We start from the raw sequence: 16,186 nt of genomic DNA on the forward strand, positions 1-16,186 counted from the left end.
TTGTTCCACATGTAGATGTATTTCTGATGTATTTGTGGGGAGGAAGGTGATCTCCGCGTCTTACTCTTCCGCCATCTTGAAGCTCCTCCGCCAGGCCCCTAGATTCTGATGTCAGTCTGGAGTCAGCCTGGATGTTGGAATTTGTTGAAAGTTCCCAGATGATCCTTGCAGCTAAGGTGAGAGCCACTGATATACTTGCTAGCCAGGGCAGGGCCAGTGGGGGTTATAACTTATTTCCATCTGAGGATGGAACTAGAGTTCAGGTCTCTCAGTTTTCAGCCCTTTCCAGATCCTAAAAGGAGACCCTCCCATCTAGTGGTTTGGCGGTGCCTAGTAACTTGCCCCATGATGATTTCGACCACTCTTGGTATTAACTGAAAAGCAACTTCCTCTAATCATATAGTGACCAAGTTACTAGTCACAGAAAAGGCCTCAGTTCTGGACACCCTTTGCGTGACTGAGAACTGCTTTCTGTGACATGTGACTCTTCGAGCTTCCATTCAGCTCCGTCCCAGTTGAGAGGGACACTTGGCATCTGCCCCTGGTCTGGACAAAATCCCTGAGAGTTCTTTTCCAGTCCAGAGATTTTCTTTCCATTTGACCTGCTTCTCCAACTCTAATTCCCCACTTTTGAAGCCAACTGCGGTATAAAGCTCACTTTGCAATGAGTTGCTTGGGATTACCCATTAACCACTTTATCAGGCTTCCAAAAGTTTTTAAGCCTGGCTTTGGCCAGAAGCTTTTTAAAGAGCCCATTCCTTTATTCATCCTGAAAAGTGGTTAAATGTTATACTATGGAAATTTATACAAAAATTGTATATAAATTTGTATACAAAAGTGGTCTGTAGTAGAATGACTTCCCTCAACATAACCATCACCCAGCTTCAATGGTTACCAGCTAACTCATGGCCAATTTTCTGCCTCTATTTCTACCCACTACCCCAGACACATACACTGGATCATGCTGACACAAATCCCACACCCCATATCAATCCATCTGTAAATATTTCAGTAGGTGACTCTAAAAGATAAGCCCTCTTTCTTTTTTCCCCCATTTTTTTTATTGTGGTAAAATATACTTAAATATAAAATGTACCATCTTAACTGCCTTTAAGTATATAGTTTAGTGGTATTTAATACGTTCACAGTGGTGTGCAGCCATCACCACCATCCATCTCCACAGTTCTTTTCATCTTATAAAACAGAAACTCAGTACCCGTTAAACAATAACTCTCCATTCCCTTCCCCCCAGCCCCAGATACCACCGTTCTACTTTGTCTCTATGATTTTTAGCTACTCTAAATGCCTCATGTTAAGTGGAATCATATAGTATTTGTCTTTTCGTGACTTGTTTATTGCATAATGTCCTCAAGTTTCATCCCTGTTGTAGGATATGTAAGAATTTCCATTCTTTTTAAGGCTCAATAATATTCCTCTGTATGACTACAGAGGCACCACATTTTGCTTATCCATTCGTCCACTGGTGGACAGTGGGGTTGCTTCCACATTTTAGTTATTGTGAATAATACTGCTGGGAACATCGTTGTACAAACATATCTTCAAGACACTGTTTTCAGTTCTTTTGGGTAAAGGTGATGCTGAAACATTGGCCTCTGTGCACTGGTGCCACATTGAATCTCAGAGGCAGAGTTTTGGGTGAAGTAGAAAAGAAAAAAAAAGCTTTATTACTTTGCCAGACAAAGGGGGACCCAGGGGGCTCATGCTCTCAAAACTGTGTCCCAACCCAGGGGAATTTGGTGAGGAGTTTTATAGCAATGGTTCAAGGGTGGGGTTACTGGTGAGGATCAGGGTGTGCGCAGGCCTGCATTCCTTTAATCTGGCCTCAGGTGGTCTCCTAATTAGCTTCTGTGGATCTAGAGGTTATCAAACTGTGACCTTCTCTCTGGAATGAAGAGTTCTGCAGAAGAGCTCAAAGATATTGTTATGTGTATCCCTTGAGGTGGAACCAGGACTCTACCCCAAGGCTGCACTATTGTTTCTTGACTGCTCCTCCCTTGTCTCTGCATCCTCTCTCTTCCCTAATTAGCAACTGTTTGAACCTGCCCTTTGGAATGCAGGGAAGGTCATGGAGGCTGAAACCTATTCCCTACAAACAAGAAACGGGGGACACCGAAAGGCCTCTGTGCCCAGGAATCCTACAGGGCCCTTCTTGGTTTCAAAGGCCTTTCTTTTTAACACAACCACAATATTACTGTCACATCTGGAAAAAAATGACAGTAATTCTTTATTTTCATTGAATTATCCATGCAGTATTCATATTTATTTCCCAGATCACCTCATATACTTTTTAATGTGACTGGTCCACACATTGCACTTGGGAGATATGTCTCCTACATCATTTTTTTTTTCAGTACACAGGCCTCTCACTGCTGTGGCCTCTCCCATTGTGGAGCACAGGCTCCGGACATGCAGGCTCAGCGGCCATGGCTCACGGGCCCAGCCACTCCAAGGCATGTGGGATCTTCCCGGACCGGGGCACGAATCCGCGTCCCCTGCATCGGCAGGCGGACTCTCAACCACTGCGCCACCAGGGAAGCCCTCCTACATCATTTTTAATCTACATGTTCCTCCTCCTTTATTTTTCCCTTGCAGTTGCCATTATTGCTAAAGAAATTGCATTGTTTGTCTTACATGGTTTTCCACATACTGGATTTTGTTAACTGCATCCCTGTGGTGGTGTTTAACATCTTCCTCTGCCCCTGTCTTTCCTGTAAAGTGGTAGTTGGGTCCAGACTCATTTGATTCCTGTCTGGCTTTTCCACAAGACTATTTCATAGGTGGTGGTCTCTGCTTCCATCAAAAGGCAGCTCCTGCCCAGCTGGTCTTTGTGTGTATATTTGTGATGTTACTAGACTCTGATGATCATTGCTTAGATCATTCTGAGTATTTTAAAACACATTTAAACCCACAATTGTTGAGCTCTCTTTTTCCCAGTCATTTTCTCATAGTGATTCTCATAGTGATTACCCAAAGTAATCACTGAGGCCTCACTACCCTCAAGCAAGAAGCAGCAAACATTTGATGAACACTACTCTGGGCAGGAGATCAGAAGGGACATCAGAGAGGAAACAAGGTCCCTGTCCTCAAGAAGCTTGATGTCTATTTGGGGGGACAGGCATATACCAAAACAATTAGGAAACATGATTGACTACAAATTAATTGTCATTTTAGCCTCTGAGCCCCATAAGTCAGGAACTTTACTTAGAACAATCTGTAGCAGAGTTGCCTGGATCCCACCCAGATATTCTGATGCAAATTTGTCTAGGATATGACCTAAACATCAAGATTTTAGAAGTATCTGGGCTTCCCTGGTGGCGCAGTGGTTGGGAGTCCGCCTGCCGATGCAGGGGACATGGGTTCGTGCCCCAGTCTGGGAGGATCCCACAGGCCGCGGAGTGGCTGGGCCTGTGAGCCATGGCCGCTGAGCCTGCGCGTCCGGAGCCTGTGCTACGCGGTGGGAGAGGCCATGGCAGTGAGAGGCCTGCGGACCGCAAAAAAAAAAAAAAAAAAAAAAAAGATTTTAGAAGTATCTGAAGTATTTTTATATGCACCCAAGTTTAAGAATCATCATCCTAGGATAGGGGTTCTTCAAGTGTGGAATATTACTCAGCCATAAAAAAGAATGAAACAATGCCATTTGCAGCAACATGGATGGACCTAGAGATTATCATACTAAGTGAATTAAGTCAGACAAAGACAAATATCATATGATATCACTTTATATGTGGAATCTTAAAAAAATGATACAAATGAACTAATTTACAAAACAAAAATAGACTTACAGACATAGAAAACAAAGGGGTTATGGTTACCAAAGGGGAAAGGGGGTGGGGGAGGGATAAATTAGAAGTTTGGGATTAACAGATACACACTAGCATATATAAAATAGATAAACACCAAGGGCCTGCTATATAGCACAGGGAACCATATTCAATATCTTATAATAACCTATAATGGAAAATAATCTAAAAAAAGAATATATATAACTGAATCACTTTGCTATACACCTGAAACTGACACAACATTGTAAATCAACTATACTTCAGTAAAAAATTTTAGAAAAAGAAATGCAGGGACTTCCCTGGTGGCATAGTGGTTAAGAATCCACTTGCCAGTGCAGGGAGACATGGGTTCAATCCCTGGTCTGGGAAGATCCCACATACCGCAGAGCAACTAAGCCCGTGTGCCACTACTACTGAAGTCCGCATGCCTTAGAGCCCACACATCTCAACTACTGAGGCCATTTGCTGCAACTACTGAAGCCCTCACGCTCTAGGACCCACCTGCTGCAACTACTAAGCCTGCGTGCTGCAACTACTGGAGCCCGCAGGCCTTCAGCCTGTGCTCCACAACAAGAGAAGCCACGGCAATGAGAAGCCCACGCACCGCAATGAAGAGTAGCCCCCACTCACCACAACTAGAGAAAGCCCGCACACAGCAATGAAGATCCAACACGGCCAAAAAAAAGAAAAAAGAAAAGAAAAGAAATGCAGTATCTTGGGTGCCATCCCAGACCTGCTGAATTAGAACCTGCATTTTAACAAGATCCCCAGGTGACTTGTATGCACATTAAAGTTTGAGACATGCTGGTGTAGAGGTATGTACTCTACTTAAAAAATCAGAGAAATGAAAGCATAGAATGGCCATGCTAGGAAGGAGGCTTCAGAGGTCCACTCCACCTTTTCAACTGGTGTTCTCGGAGCCATTCTAAGGGAAAGAGGCCATGTCCCCTCTTATACAAAAAGAACGGGACCTATGTGCCCAGAGCGTTTGCCTGCGTTGGAACCCCAGACAAGTCCAACTATTCCTGAGCCACATGGTTGTATATGACTACAGGGCAGAGTCTTATCAACCCTCAGGGCAAAAATAACCTAGGAGCTTCCATGGAAAGGCCACCCTCCTGGTGGCATGACCATCCAGGCATCAGTATTTTAAAAAATTTCCTCAGGCAATTCTAAAAGACAGTCAAAGTTGAAAACCACAGCTGCAGACTTTGGGTCCTCCACGTTTCTATGTTCTACTCAAGGTGAAAAGTGAGCTTAATTTCTAGCTGTAGCCATAAAATACACAAAATTAAGTTCAGGCCTTGGGTTTACTGTTTCAATATCTGGATTCCCAAAATAGTTGCAAGGACAACTGAAGAGGTATCCCTAGTGAAGTTGTTGAGTATCATGGACTTTTTAAAAATCAAGTTCTCAAGAGATGGTGGTAGCAGGAGTCTAGTTTTGGCATTGCCCTGAACCTGGATACTGGTAACTTTGCTTTTCTGCAAACTGTGCTCAGGTTGGTTGAGACCTTGTCTGTGTATAGAGCTAATGTTTTATGGGTGCCTGTAACACAGTACAAATAGTTGAAGTCCTGGGAAATGAAGAGGACCAATTGTTCTTGCTATCCAGTGTTACTAAAAGGGTGTTTCGAAGGGTTTCAACTCACCTTTCCAGATGGAGCTGCATTTGTATAGGCAGGAAGCTGAAGGATGGATGCGTGGGAGAGAACTGCCCGAATGTCCACCCAGGATGTTTATGAGACAGTGTAGAAAGCAATCAACCCAAGTGGCCCCACTTACTGGGACACATCATACTTTGGGTGGATGGGGTAAGGCTGTAGAGTAGCAAAAGTGTCCTCAGTGGCCAGGAGACGGTGTGGTTTATCTCGTGTATTTTTGAGGTAAAAGGGGGCAATTTGAGTGATTAAATAGGAGAAGGACACTCAGGGAGAAGAGTGAGCATCTCCTGAACAAAACATTTGGACCTGTCCTTTGATTTCTTCCTTGCAAACCATTATGTTAATACAAGTTTTAGAAAAACTTTGTATTGATATTATACAGACTTGGATCTACCATAATTTAAATAATGTTCTCCCAAACATATTTCCCCATTAAAAATGTCCACTACACCTTGGTGAGTCTCTGAGGCAAGTGTCTGAGTGGTCTCTGCTCCAGCGCCATGTCTTCACCTCCCACGCCTCCTCTAATCAAACCTCCCCATCCTTCAGAGCTTGGGACTAGCAGATGCGAACTCATATATAGAATGGATAAACAACAGGGGCCTACTGTGTAGCACAGGGAACTATATTCAATATCCCTTAAGAAACCATAATGGAAAAGAATATGAAAAAGTTTATATATATATATAACTGAATTCCTTTGCTGCACATCAGAAACTAACACAACTTTGTAAATCAACTATACTTCAATTAAAAAAGAATCATTTAAGGACTTCCCTCCTGGTCCAGTGGTTAAGAGTCTGTGCTCCCAATGCATGGGCTCTGGGTTCGATCCCTGGTCAGGGAACTAGATCCCACATGCCACAACTAAGAGCCTGCATGCTGCAACTAAAAAAGATCCCGCATGCCACAACTAAAGATCCCTCATACCTCAACTAAAGATCCCGTGTGCTGAAACTAAGACCTGGCACAGCCAAATACATACATACATCCATAAATATTTTTTTAAAAAAGAATCATTTACCTGTAATAATAGGTCCATAATAATGCTAGTCAATAAACATGTATAGGGCTTCCCTGGTGGTGCAGTGGTTGAGAGTCCGCCTGCCGATGCAGGGGACACGGGTTCGTGCCCCGGTCCGGGAAGATCCCACATGCCGTGGAACGGCTGGGCCCGTGAGCCATGGCCGCTGAGCCTGCGCGTCCGGAGCCTGTGCTCCGCAACGGGAGAGGCCACAGCAGTGAGAAGCCCGCATACCGCAAATAAACAAAACAAAACAAACGTATATATTTAGAAAAAGAACCTCCCCATCCTGTGTCCATCCAAGCCCCAAGGCCCCACCAGGCTCCAAGTTAACTGGTCTCAAATAAATGTATTGAATCAGGATATTAAACACTGATACTGCAAAATGCTCACACAATTGTGTAAAGAAGAAATCTGACAAAGGAAAAGATGTTCAACCTCACATGCAGTCAAAAGAATGCAAATATGATATAATTTTTCAATTACCAAATGCACAAAAGTGAAAAGGAATGACAATACTAGAGTTTGAGAGACTTCAAAGAAATGTGAGGTCTCCTGTACATTGGTGGAAGTATGAATCGGCACAGCTTTCTGGAGAACAGTTTGACAATGTATGTCATACACGTAAAAATGTGCAGACACAGCAGTTCCATTCCTGAGGGTTTATCGTAAGGAAATTATTGAACAGGGGTCAAGGAAATTCAAACCAGCCTTGTTTATAATAAAGAATAATTAGAAATAATCTAAATGTCGACCAAATGAGGTTTATTCACATAAATTATGGTCTACTCCTACAATGGAATGCTAAAGAGCCTTTAAAATGATATGAATATTTATAGACATTTATAGACATGAAAGGATATCCAGTAGATACCATGCCCTTATGGTGTCATTAATGTAAAAGTGTGTGTATGCATGCATGCACGTGTGAGTTCATGCACACAGAGATCTAATATGAAGGTCATCACAATATCAACCATGGTGTCTTCTGGTTGGGAGAGCTTTGAATGTCTTTACTTTCTTATTTCCTTATTGTTTCTAAACTTAAAAAAGCAACATTATTTGTTTTCAAATTAATAGCTAACACTAACAGAGAGTGCATTACGTGCCAGGCACTCCTCTAATTGCTATAAACTGTTAGTATTCCTAAAGAAAACAAAGGTGGTGAGAGATTGAGTAACTTGTCCAAAGTCCGTAGCTAGTAAACGTGAAGCTGGAATTCAAAACCTGGTTGTCGGGATTTCCCTGGTGGCGCAGTGGTGCCTGCCAATGCACGGGACACGGGTTCGAGCCCTGGTCCGGGAAGATCCCACGTGCCGTGGAGCAACTAAGCCCGTGTGCCACAACCACTGAGCCTGTGCTCTAGAGCCCACAAGCCACAACTACTGAGCCCACGTGCCACAGCTACGGAAGCCCACGTGCCTAGAGCCCGTGCTCCGCAATGAGAGAAGCCACTGCAATGAGAAGCCTGCGCACTGCAATGAAGAGTAGCCCCTGCTCACTGCCACTAGAGAAAGCCCACACGCAGCAATGAAGACCCAACACAGCCAAAGATAAATAAAAAATAAAGCTTGGTTGTCTTGCTCCACAGGTTGCGCTCTTACTACACTAATTAACCCCAATAGATTGAAAGTCTCTTAAATCCTCCCCCCACCAACAACCCCACACTTCCCTTCAGAAGTAACCATTTAACCACCTGACATGCATCCTTTCAAAACTGCTGCTGGGCATGTTCAGACACATGTGTAAACACACAAACACACATGTGTGGTTTTCTTCTTTTTATAGAATGGGATGGTATTGTCCATCCTGTCAGTATGCATAGTTCACCCTTGTGCTTTTTATCTGAGTGTTATTCTTCAGCATGGATGTATGGAATTGATGTAACCATGTAACTGAAAACTGGTGGTTTCCAGTTATTCACCCTACTGGACAAAGCTGCAGTAAGCATCTCCTGGTATACATATTACTGTGTGTAGATGTGCAATGATACTCCTGTGATAATTTCCTAGAAATAGAACTGCTCAGTCAAAAGACAAAAGAGACTCCCCAGTTCCCCACCCCAAGAAGGCTACGTGGCTACACTATATATATATATATATATATATATATATATATATATATATATATATATATATATATATATATATATATACATACATACACACACACATACTATATTCATACATACAGTTTGAGTGCCCACCCCCCATGTTTCCACCAACACAGGAAGTTGTCAATCTTTTAAATTTTTGCCAATATGAGAAGTGAAGGATGTTGTTTCATTTGCAACAATTTAAATGTTCTTGATTACTAGTAAAGTTGAACATCTTTTCATACATTTATTGGCCATTATTTCTTTTCAGAATTGTTCACTTTTCAGTTGGGTAATTTGAGTTTTTCTTATTGATGTGAAGAAGCTTTGTGGACTTCCCTGGTGGTCCAGTGGTTAAGACTGCACGCTTCCAAAGCAGGGGGTGCAGGTTTGATCCCTGGTCGGGGAACTAAGATCCCACATGCCGTCTGGTGCAGCCAAAAAAAAAAAAAAAAAATCCTTTGATGCCCTGTTTGTTGCAAATATTTTCTGAGTATGTTGCATTTATGTGAATCTCATTTATGTCTTATTGTGTTATACAGAGGTTTTAGTTTATTTTTATGTAACAAAATGTGCCCATTTATTTTCCCTTTATGGTTTTACATCTTGCTAAGGAAGTCTTTCTCCACAACCACAACATTCTCCTATATTCTCTTCTAGTATATTTATATTTTTGTTTATAGATTTTAACATGGTTATTTATTTTAATTGTGGTAAAATATATAACACATAAACTTTACCATTTAACCGTTTTTAAGTGTACAGTTCAATAGCATTAAGTACATTCACATTGTTGTGTAACCATCACTACCATACATCTCCTGAACTCCTTCATCTCACAAAACTGAAACCCTGTACCACTTAAACAGTAATTTCCCTGCCTCTCTCCCCTCAGCCCCTGGTAACCACCATTTTACTTTCTGTCTCTATGAATTTGACTACTCTAGGTCCCTCATAGAAGTGGAATCTTACAGTATTTGTCCTTTTGTGACTGACTTATTTCACTTAGCATAATGTCTTCAAGTTTTACTCATGCTGTAGCATGTGTCAAAATTTCCTTTATTTTAAGGCTCAACAATATTCCATTATAGATTTATTTTTATGTCTAGCCTTTAATCCACATAGAATTTAGTAGTGCTTGGTAAGAAGTAGGGACTTTTTTATATTTAGGTTGGTCATCTTTTAAAGCCTCCTCCATCAAAACCCAGATTCCCATGGGGGCTCAGGTCTGTTTCCAGACTGTTGTTTTATTGATCCCTTTGTCTATATCTGGACTGGAATTACAACGCTTTAATTACTCAAGGTTTTCAGTAAGTTTTTATATCTGCTAAAAGCATGTCCCCTCCCCATTCTTCTTTTTTAGACTTTCCCGAACCACTCTCAGACATTTACTTTTTCAGAGGAACTTTAGAATTAGATAGTCACAGTCCAGAAATACTCCCCTGGGATTTTGATTGGCATAGCTTGACGCTACTCACTAACTTGAGGTCGACATCTAGTAAAGCTGAGCCAGCAGGTCTCCAGCCAGATTTTGCTTCCCTGTGGCTCTCCAGGCTGTGTGGTGCTGCCCCCTGCGGGGGAGTACAGGCCAGGGCTACCTCTGCCAGCCTGCCCAAGGCCTTCCCACTTGGTCCCCTCCACCCCAGCCTATGATTCCAAGGCTTCTAGAAAGGACAGACTCCTACATACCCTTGGTTTAATTTCTTTCCTTCCTCAAAGACGTTTAGATTTTAACTTGAACTTTCAGAGCCAAAATACGAGTGGGACTCGTGGAAACCTCAGGCCCTACCCTAGAACTGTGGGGAAATACTTTCCTGCTCCCAGCAAACACCCCATAAGGCAGACACTGAACACATGTGTGACCAGTAGACGGGTAACTAGGGTGCAGTGGACGATTTTTTTAACAGCTCTATTATTAATGGATACCATAAAGTTCCCTTGTTTTAAGTGTATTAATTAAATGATTTTTAGCAAATGTACAGAGTTGTGTGACCATCACCAAGTCCAATTTTAGAACATTTCCACCACCCTAAAAGTATCCTTCATGCCCATTTATAGTCATTCTCTGATGCCACTTTGTCCTGAGCATTGCCACACCAGGAGGAGTGGGGGACCGAGTGGGGATGTCCCCAGGAGATCCTCTGCCTGTGAGTCTAGGACCAATGCCCCAACAATGTGCACAGCATGACTCACAAGCCAACACCCCTCTCCTGAAGAGGCCCAGCTCTGGGCTCCTCCTGAGGGCAAAGGCCATGCTGAGCCCCATCCTTACTTTTCCAGGTGGATAAAGTTTGAAGAAAAGGTAGAGGAAGGAGGCGAGCGCTGGAGCAAGCCCCATGTGTCCACACTGTCCCTGCACAGCCTCTTTGAGCTCCGGACCTGCCTGCAGACGGGGACGGTGCTGCTGGATTTGGACGGCGGCTCCTTACCACAGATCATAGGTGAGGCAAAGGACCGCTGTGGCCCCCACCAAGCAGGGCAGCATCCCCCTTCACCTGCCCCATCTCATGCCCACCCTTGGTCTGCATGGCACACCCACCTCTGATGCCTGCCTAATTCTGCAGAGACCAGGCTTTGGGTCTGAGGCCCCCAAGGCAGTGTCACAGTTGCTCCAAGTTTCAGATACACGTAGAGAGGGAAAGGTCAGCGTCTGAAATGCCATCCAGCAATGTAACAAAAGGGAGGAGGGTTTCTTAGCATGGTTGGAGACACCTATTGCCATGGCAACCTGTTTCTTGTCAGGGTAAATAGATCACCATTCATCTTTAGGAAATTAGCTCTCGTTTGATAGAGTGGCAAAGGGAGGGAGCGGCTTGTCTTATCATCCCTAAAACTTCTTGTGAATTTTGTTTTAGCACATTCAATTTTGCCAGAACTACATTGCCCAAAATACTTTTCTAAAAAGAATTCATGTTAGGACTAAAACCACTTAGCATTGTACCTTGTGCTTCTTAGGGTACTTTCATGTGTACAATTTCATTTATTTTCCACAATGTTATTGATAGAAAGAGCAGAGAATCCTATACCCACACATGCAAGCACATGTGCACCCACATGGGCACACAATGCACCCCCATGCACACACACATGCATCCACATACACCAACTCCCACAGACATGCACACACCCTTTTACATATAAGGAGGCTGAGCGTTCATGACTGGTTCAAATTTTCAGTTCTGTGGCAAAGGTGGGACTATTTCTACATCCCCTGCCTCCCTTAGGTCACTTTTAATCCCACTAATAACAGATGAAACTGAAGACCCCCACACCCCTGGTCATTCGGTGCCACGTGGACAAGGCATGTTTGTTTCCCACTTAGATGATGTCATTGAAAAGCAAATCGAGGACGGCCTCCTTCGGCCAGAGCTCCGAGAGAGGGTCAGCTACGTCCTACTGAGGAAACACCGTCACCAAACCAAGAAGCCCATCCACCGCTCCTTGGTTGACATTGGAAAGTCAGTCTCCTCCACCACCAGTGAGTCGGGCCATACGCTGGTGGCTTGTTCTATGCACGCATCTCAAACCTGCAACCCTCCACTCTTGATAGCCCAGAGTTGAGATGCCCAGACACTAGCCTTACTGGACCTGTCAGATAAATGCAATAATCAGTACAAAGTTGATAACGCTGCTACCTAAAGAGACTTGAGGAATCTCCTTAGATGAATTATTTTAAATGGAAAATGTTTAGCCTACGGTGGGCACTTACCTGTGTTCCGGGCACTGTCTGAGCGCTCCACGTGTATTAACTCACTTCATCCTCGCAATAACCCCATGACTAGGTACTGTTCTCATCATCCCCAGGTTACAGATGAGGAGGCTGAGGCACGGAGAGGTTAAGTTACTTACCTAAGATCACACGGCCAGGAGGTTGTGGGATCAGGGGTCATCTACACCACCTGGTGTCTATTTAATCAATTGTATATCTATTTCACTTTCAAAGGTACAAATATTTTCTCTAATCATGTTCAGGCTATTCACTTGCTTAGAAAAATCCTGAAAAACAAGAACCAAAACCAGAACATCCTTTCTTCCTAGAAGGGGAAGAGACATGTCTGGCAGCCCAGCTTTATTTAGGTGACATGATTGTAAACGTGAATTGTGCTAACGGAAGAAGCTGCACCACTCCAGCAAGTCGGCCGAAGTCAAATCTCTTCTGTTCCTCCTCCCAGATCGCAGCCCAGGCCGGAGCCCCGCGGCGGGCCCCAGCCTACACCACTCCACTGAGGACCTGAGGATGCGGCAAAGCGCAAATTACGGCCGCCTGTGTGAGTATCTTCTTTCTCTGCCACTGTGTGGCAGCTTCGTCCTGGCTGTGGCCACTCTGGAGTCAATTTTCATACTTTCATAGCAGAGGAGGTAAAGCCCAGGGTCTGTCTAGGACTCTCAGGCATCAGAAGAAATCTAACTTTCACCCTAAACCTGGGCTGCCCTCCGAGTCTAACTTACTACCATAATTTCTAAATAATTACTCCAAAAACTGCAGCTCTAAACAAGTCCTGTCATAATCAATATCCAATCCTGTGTGCTAGGCATTTTAAACTTAGTCTATGGCTTTATTCTCACCAAACTGCTCATTAGCCCTGTTTTTGGTGAGAAGTCTTCCTAGAAACAATTAAAAGCAGGCTAGGTCCTTTGCCCCAGGACAGAGAATGTTCCCATCCCTGGATGACCGTCTTGGGCCCCAGACAGTGAAATGCTGGTGGAGCTGCAGCCCCTGAGGGCTGTGACTGGGTGAGTGGAGCCTGTGAGGGGCATGGTCACAGACCGGCTTTTGTCAGGCAATTCATCAGGGCTGAAGAGACAGGTGAGCTGTGAGGCAAAGAAAAGAGGGAACTTGGGAAGTGAAAAGAAGAAGCAGTGTGAAGGAGTATTTTCCTTTAAATACTTTTACTAGAATGACAAGATACGAACAAGCACATCCCAGGGCTGTGCCCCTGACCAGGCCAGAGGAATGCTTCAGGACAGTGACAGTGATGTGACCTTTGCCCCGGCAGGGGTTTGTCACGGTCTTTTCTCTCTGTTCTTAGTGACCCCCTGCTCTTAGTCTCCCTGGTCTTGGTTATTCCACAGAGGGATGCTGGCAGTCAGAGACAGTGAACGGCTTTGGGACGAGCCTTCTGCTCTGTTATTTACTATATATGAAGTACCAATGCTGCTGTGGGGGGGACCTGGATAAAAGACGTGAATAAGTGATTACAGCTTTGTGTGCACACCTCCCCACCCCAGGGTGGCACCTGGGAAGGCTCAAAGAGGAGGAGACACTTGCCTGAGTCTTGGAGAATAAATAGAAGATTCCAGTAGCATGGGGGAGGAAGAGGGTGTTCTTTAGAACAAAGGAAACAAACAGCAGGTGAAGGGAAGGTGCTGTGAAGGGTGCCGCATATTCGGGGAAACAGGGTGATTCAGTTCACCAGGCTCTAAGGGAAAGAGGGTCCAATCAAAAGGGGCCTATGAATCCTGCAAAAGGCCCCAGCCTGTATTCTGAGGGTAATGGGGACTCCTGAGAAGTTTTATGCAAGAACGTATCATGGTCAGATTTTTATTTGAGAAATAAACTAGGAGGGGCTGAACTATTGGGAGCAAGAGACGGGGACCGTGTTCGGGCAGTGAGAGCAAGAACAGAGAGAAGGACCCCGCTGGGCTTCAGCGACTGGTGGGAAGTGGGAAATAAGGAAGAGGGAGGCGTCAAGGCTGGCTCCTGGTCTGCTCTGATTGCCGGTGGACAAGGGGGAGGAAGCACTGGCGGTGTGGGGTCTATGCGGGGAGACATTTGATGGAAGACAACGAGTTTCGTTTCAGGTGTGTTGAGTTTGAGTTGCCAGGTCAGGCTGCTCAGAGGAATCTGGAGCTCAGGACAGATCTGGACTGGAGACCCAACCTGGGCATCCCCAGCACAAATGTGGATGGGGATGAAACAGGAGGGGATGGGACTGACCGAGGAGGACGGGGGTGAGGCCTCTGGAGGGTTTGAGTGCAAAGCAAAGCCCTGAGGAGAGCCCAGCAAGAGAGAATCCTGGATGGAAATAAGAGAGGGGAGCCGAGGGAACGCAGAGTCTGGAAGTGCGGGGACACCACAGACCACAGAAAGCCTGAGAGGGCTCACTGGATGTGGCTGCTGGTGGGAAATGAGAGCTGAACTTCTGCCTTAATGGAGGAAGGAGCTGTTCGAATAGCTCACCACCACTGTTCTCGCCATGGGGAGCCCCACCTTCCTTCCCTCTGCTGGCCCAAATCCCCAGCCGTCTTTAAAGACTCGCATGGGTCATGGAGGACAGAGGTGAAACTGCTCTTTTCTCTCCAACAAGGCCCAAGCTTAGTGACACCTGGCTCGTTACCCAATAGTGTGTCTGTCCCTCCCCACCTCAGGGCCTGGCACAGAGCAGCATCTTAGTCTCTGCCCAAGAAGGCAGGGCGGAGGGCTGGGACCAGGGCGTAGCACACTGAGGAGTGAGAAGGACGCAGTAGAACCTGGGGCCCAGCAATTCTTTTAAGAAAGCTGCCATTGAAAAGAAGAAAAGAGAGAGAATGCTTGCTGAAAGGGGCTGCAGGATTAGGGGAGGGGGGTTCGCTTTGGTTGTGAAGATGGGAAAAGCCTGTGTAGAGACCAAGAGAAAAGGGCCTGCGAGAACCTGTCTTCCCCTGATGGACCTTCTTTTCCTTTTCTCCTAGGTCACGCCCAGAGCAGAAGCATGAATGATATTTCTCTCACCCCAAATACAGACCAGGTAGTAAAGCCCCTGCACCTGGCTCCCGTGGAGGGCCAGGGCAGGAAGAAGTCTTTGGTTTCAGGGGTAGGGAGCCCCTACAGGCAAAACTCTACTCCCGTGAAAAAGTGGGAGTCCCCAGGAAGGATGCGGGTGGGGCTCTGAGTTGCCTTGGTGACCCAGCCCAGTCCAACACTTGGGTGCCGGCTCTGTGCCAGGCCCTGGAAGGAGTAGGGGACAGAGAAGTGTGATCAGATGAGATGCCAGCTATCCCTGACCTTGGGGTTTATTGGAGAGGGAAGACCGCCACACAGAATTTCACCTCCTCCATGACACGCAAACACTTTTAAGGATGAAGTGGGGGCTTGGGCTGGTAGAGAAAAGCAGTGGGGCCTCCCTGTGGGGACAATAATGATAGTGAATCAATTGGACTGCCCAACAGTGTATCTTCTCCTTGGCTAGTGCCGGATAAAGTCAGTTCTTGTCTCCCACCAGCTTGTCTGAAACCTCCTTGATGAGATCAGAATCCCGCAAACAAGTTGAGTCCAAGTTCTAAGTCCACAGCCCAGGACCTCCATGACTGTGCCCCTGAGGGAAGCCCAGAGGAGGCTTCCCTCAATTCCAAACATTCACATCTCAGGGGCGGAAGGTGCCAAGGTCTCCTTGCCTGTGCCCCCAGGAGTGGGAAGGAAGGTGATGAGGGAAACCTGAACTTTGGCACCTACTCCTCAGGAGTTTGGGTGACCTCCAGGCCTCCAAGGCAGTCCCAAGTTTGGTGGAAGGCAAAACAAGAGTATTCCCTCATGTCAGTGCCTCCAGGGCCCTTTGGTGGCCAAAATAATAAAATAACAATAATAACGGCATCAACCAACATCTGAGGTCCACACACTGCAT

The 16,186-nt window shown here is 45.4% G+C and overlaps 1 protein-coding gene across 4 annotated transcripts in view; it reads left to right on the forward strand.

Moving 5' to 3' along the window:
* SLC4A5 (solute carrier family 4 member 5) overlaps positions 1 to 16,186 on the forward strand; it is a 124,749-nt gene that overhangs the window by 66,007 nt on the left and 42,556 nt on the right. For all 4 annotated transcript variants that reach the window (XM_060309074.1, XM_060309076.1, XM_060309075.1 and 1 more), the window contains 4 exons: positions 10,866 to 11,026; positions 11,908 to 12,063; positions 12,758 to 12,853; positions 15,258 to 15,313. In XM_060309074.1, the coding sequence (XP_060165057.1) occupies positions 10,866 to 11,026; positions 11,908 to 12,063; positions 12,758 to 12,853; positions 15,258 to 15,313 (469 nt within the window). The remainder of the gene's footprint in view (positions 1 to 10,865; positions 11,027 to 11,907; positions 12,064 to 12,757; positions 12,854 to 15,257; positions 15,314 to 16,186) is intronic.

The sequence above is a fragment of the Globicephala melas genome, chromosome 12, assembly GCF_963455315.2.
Source record: "Globicephala melas chromosome 12, mGloMel1.2, whole genome shotgun sequence".
NCBI classification, from domain to species: Eukaryota; Metazoa; Chordata; class Mammalia; order Artiodactyla; family Delphinidae; genus Globicephala; species Globicephala melas.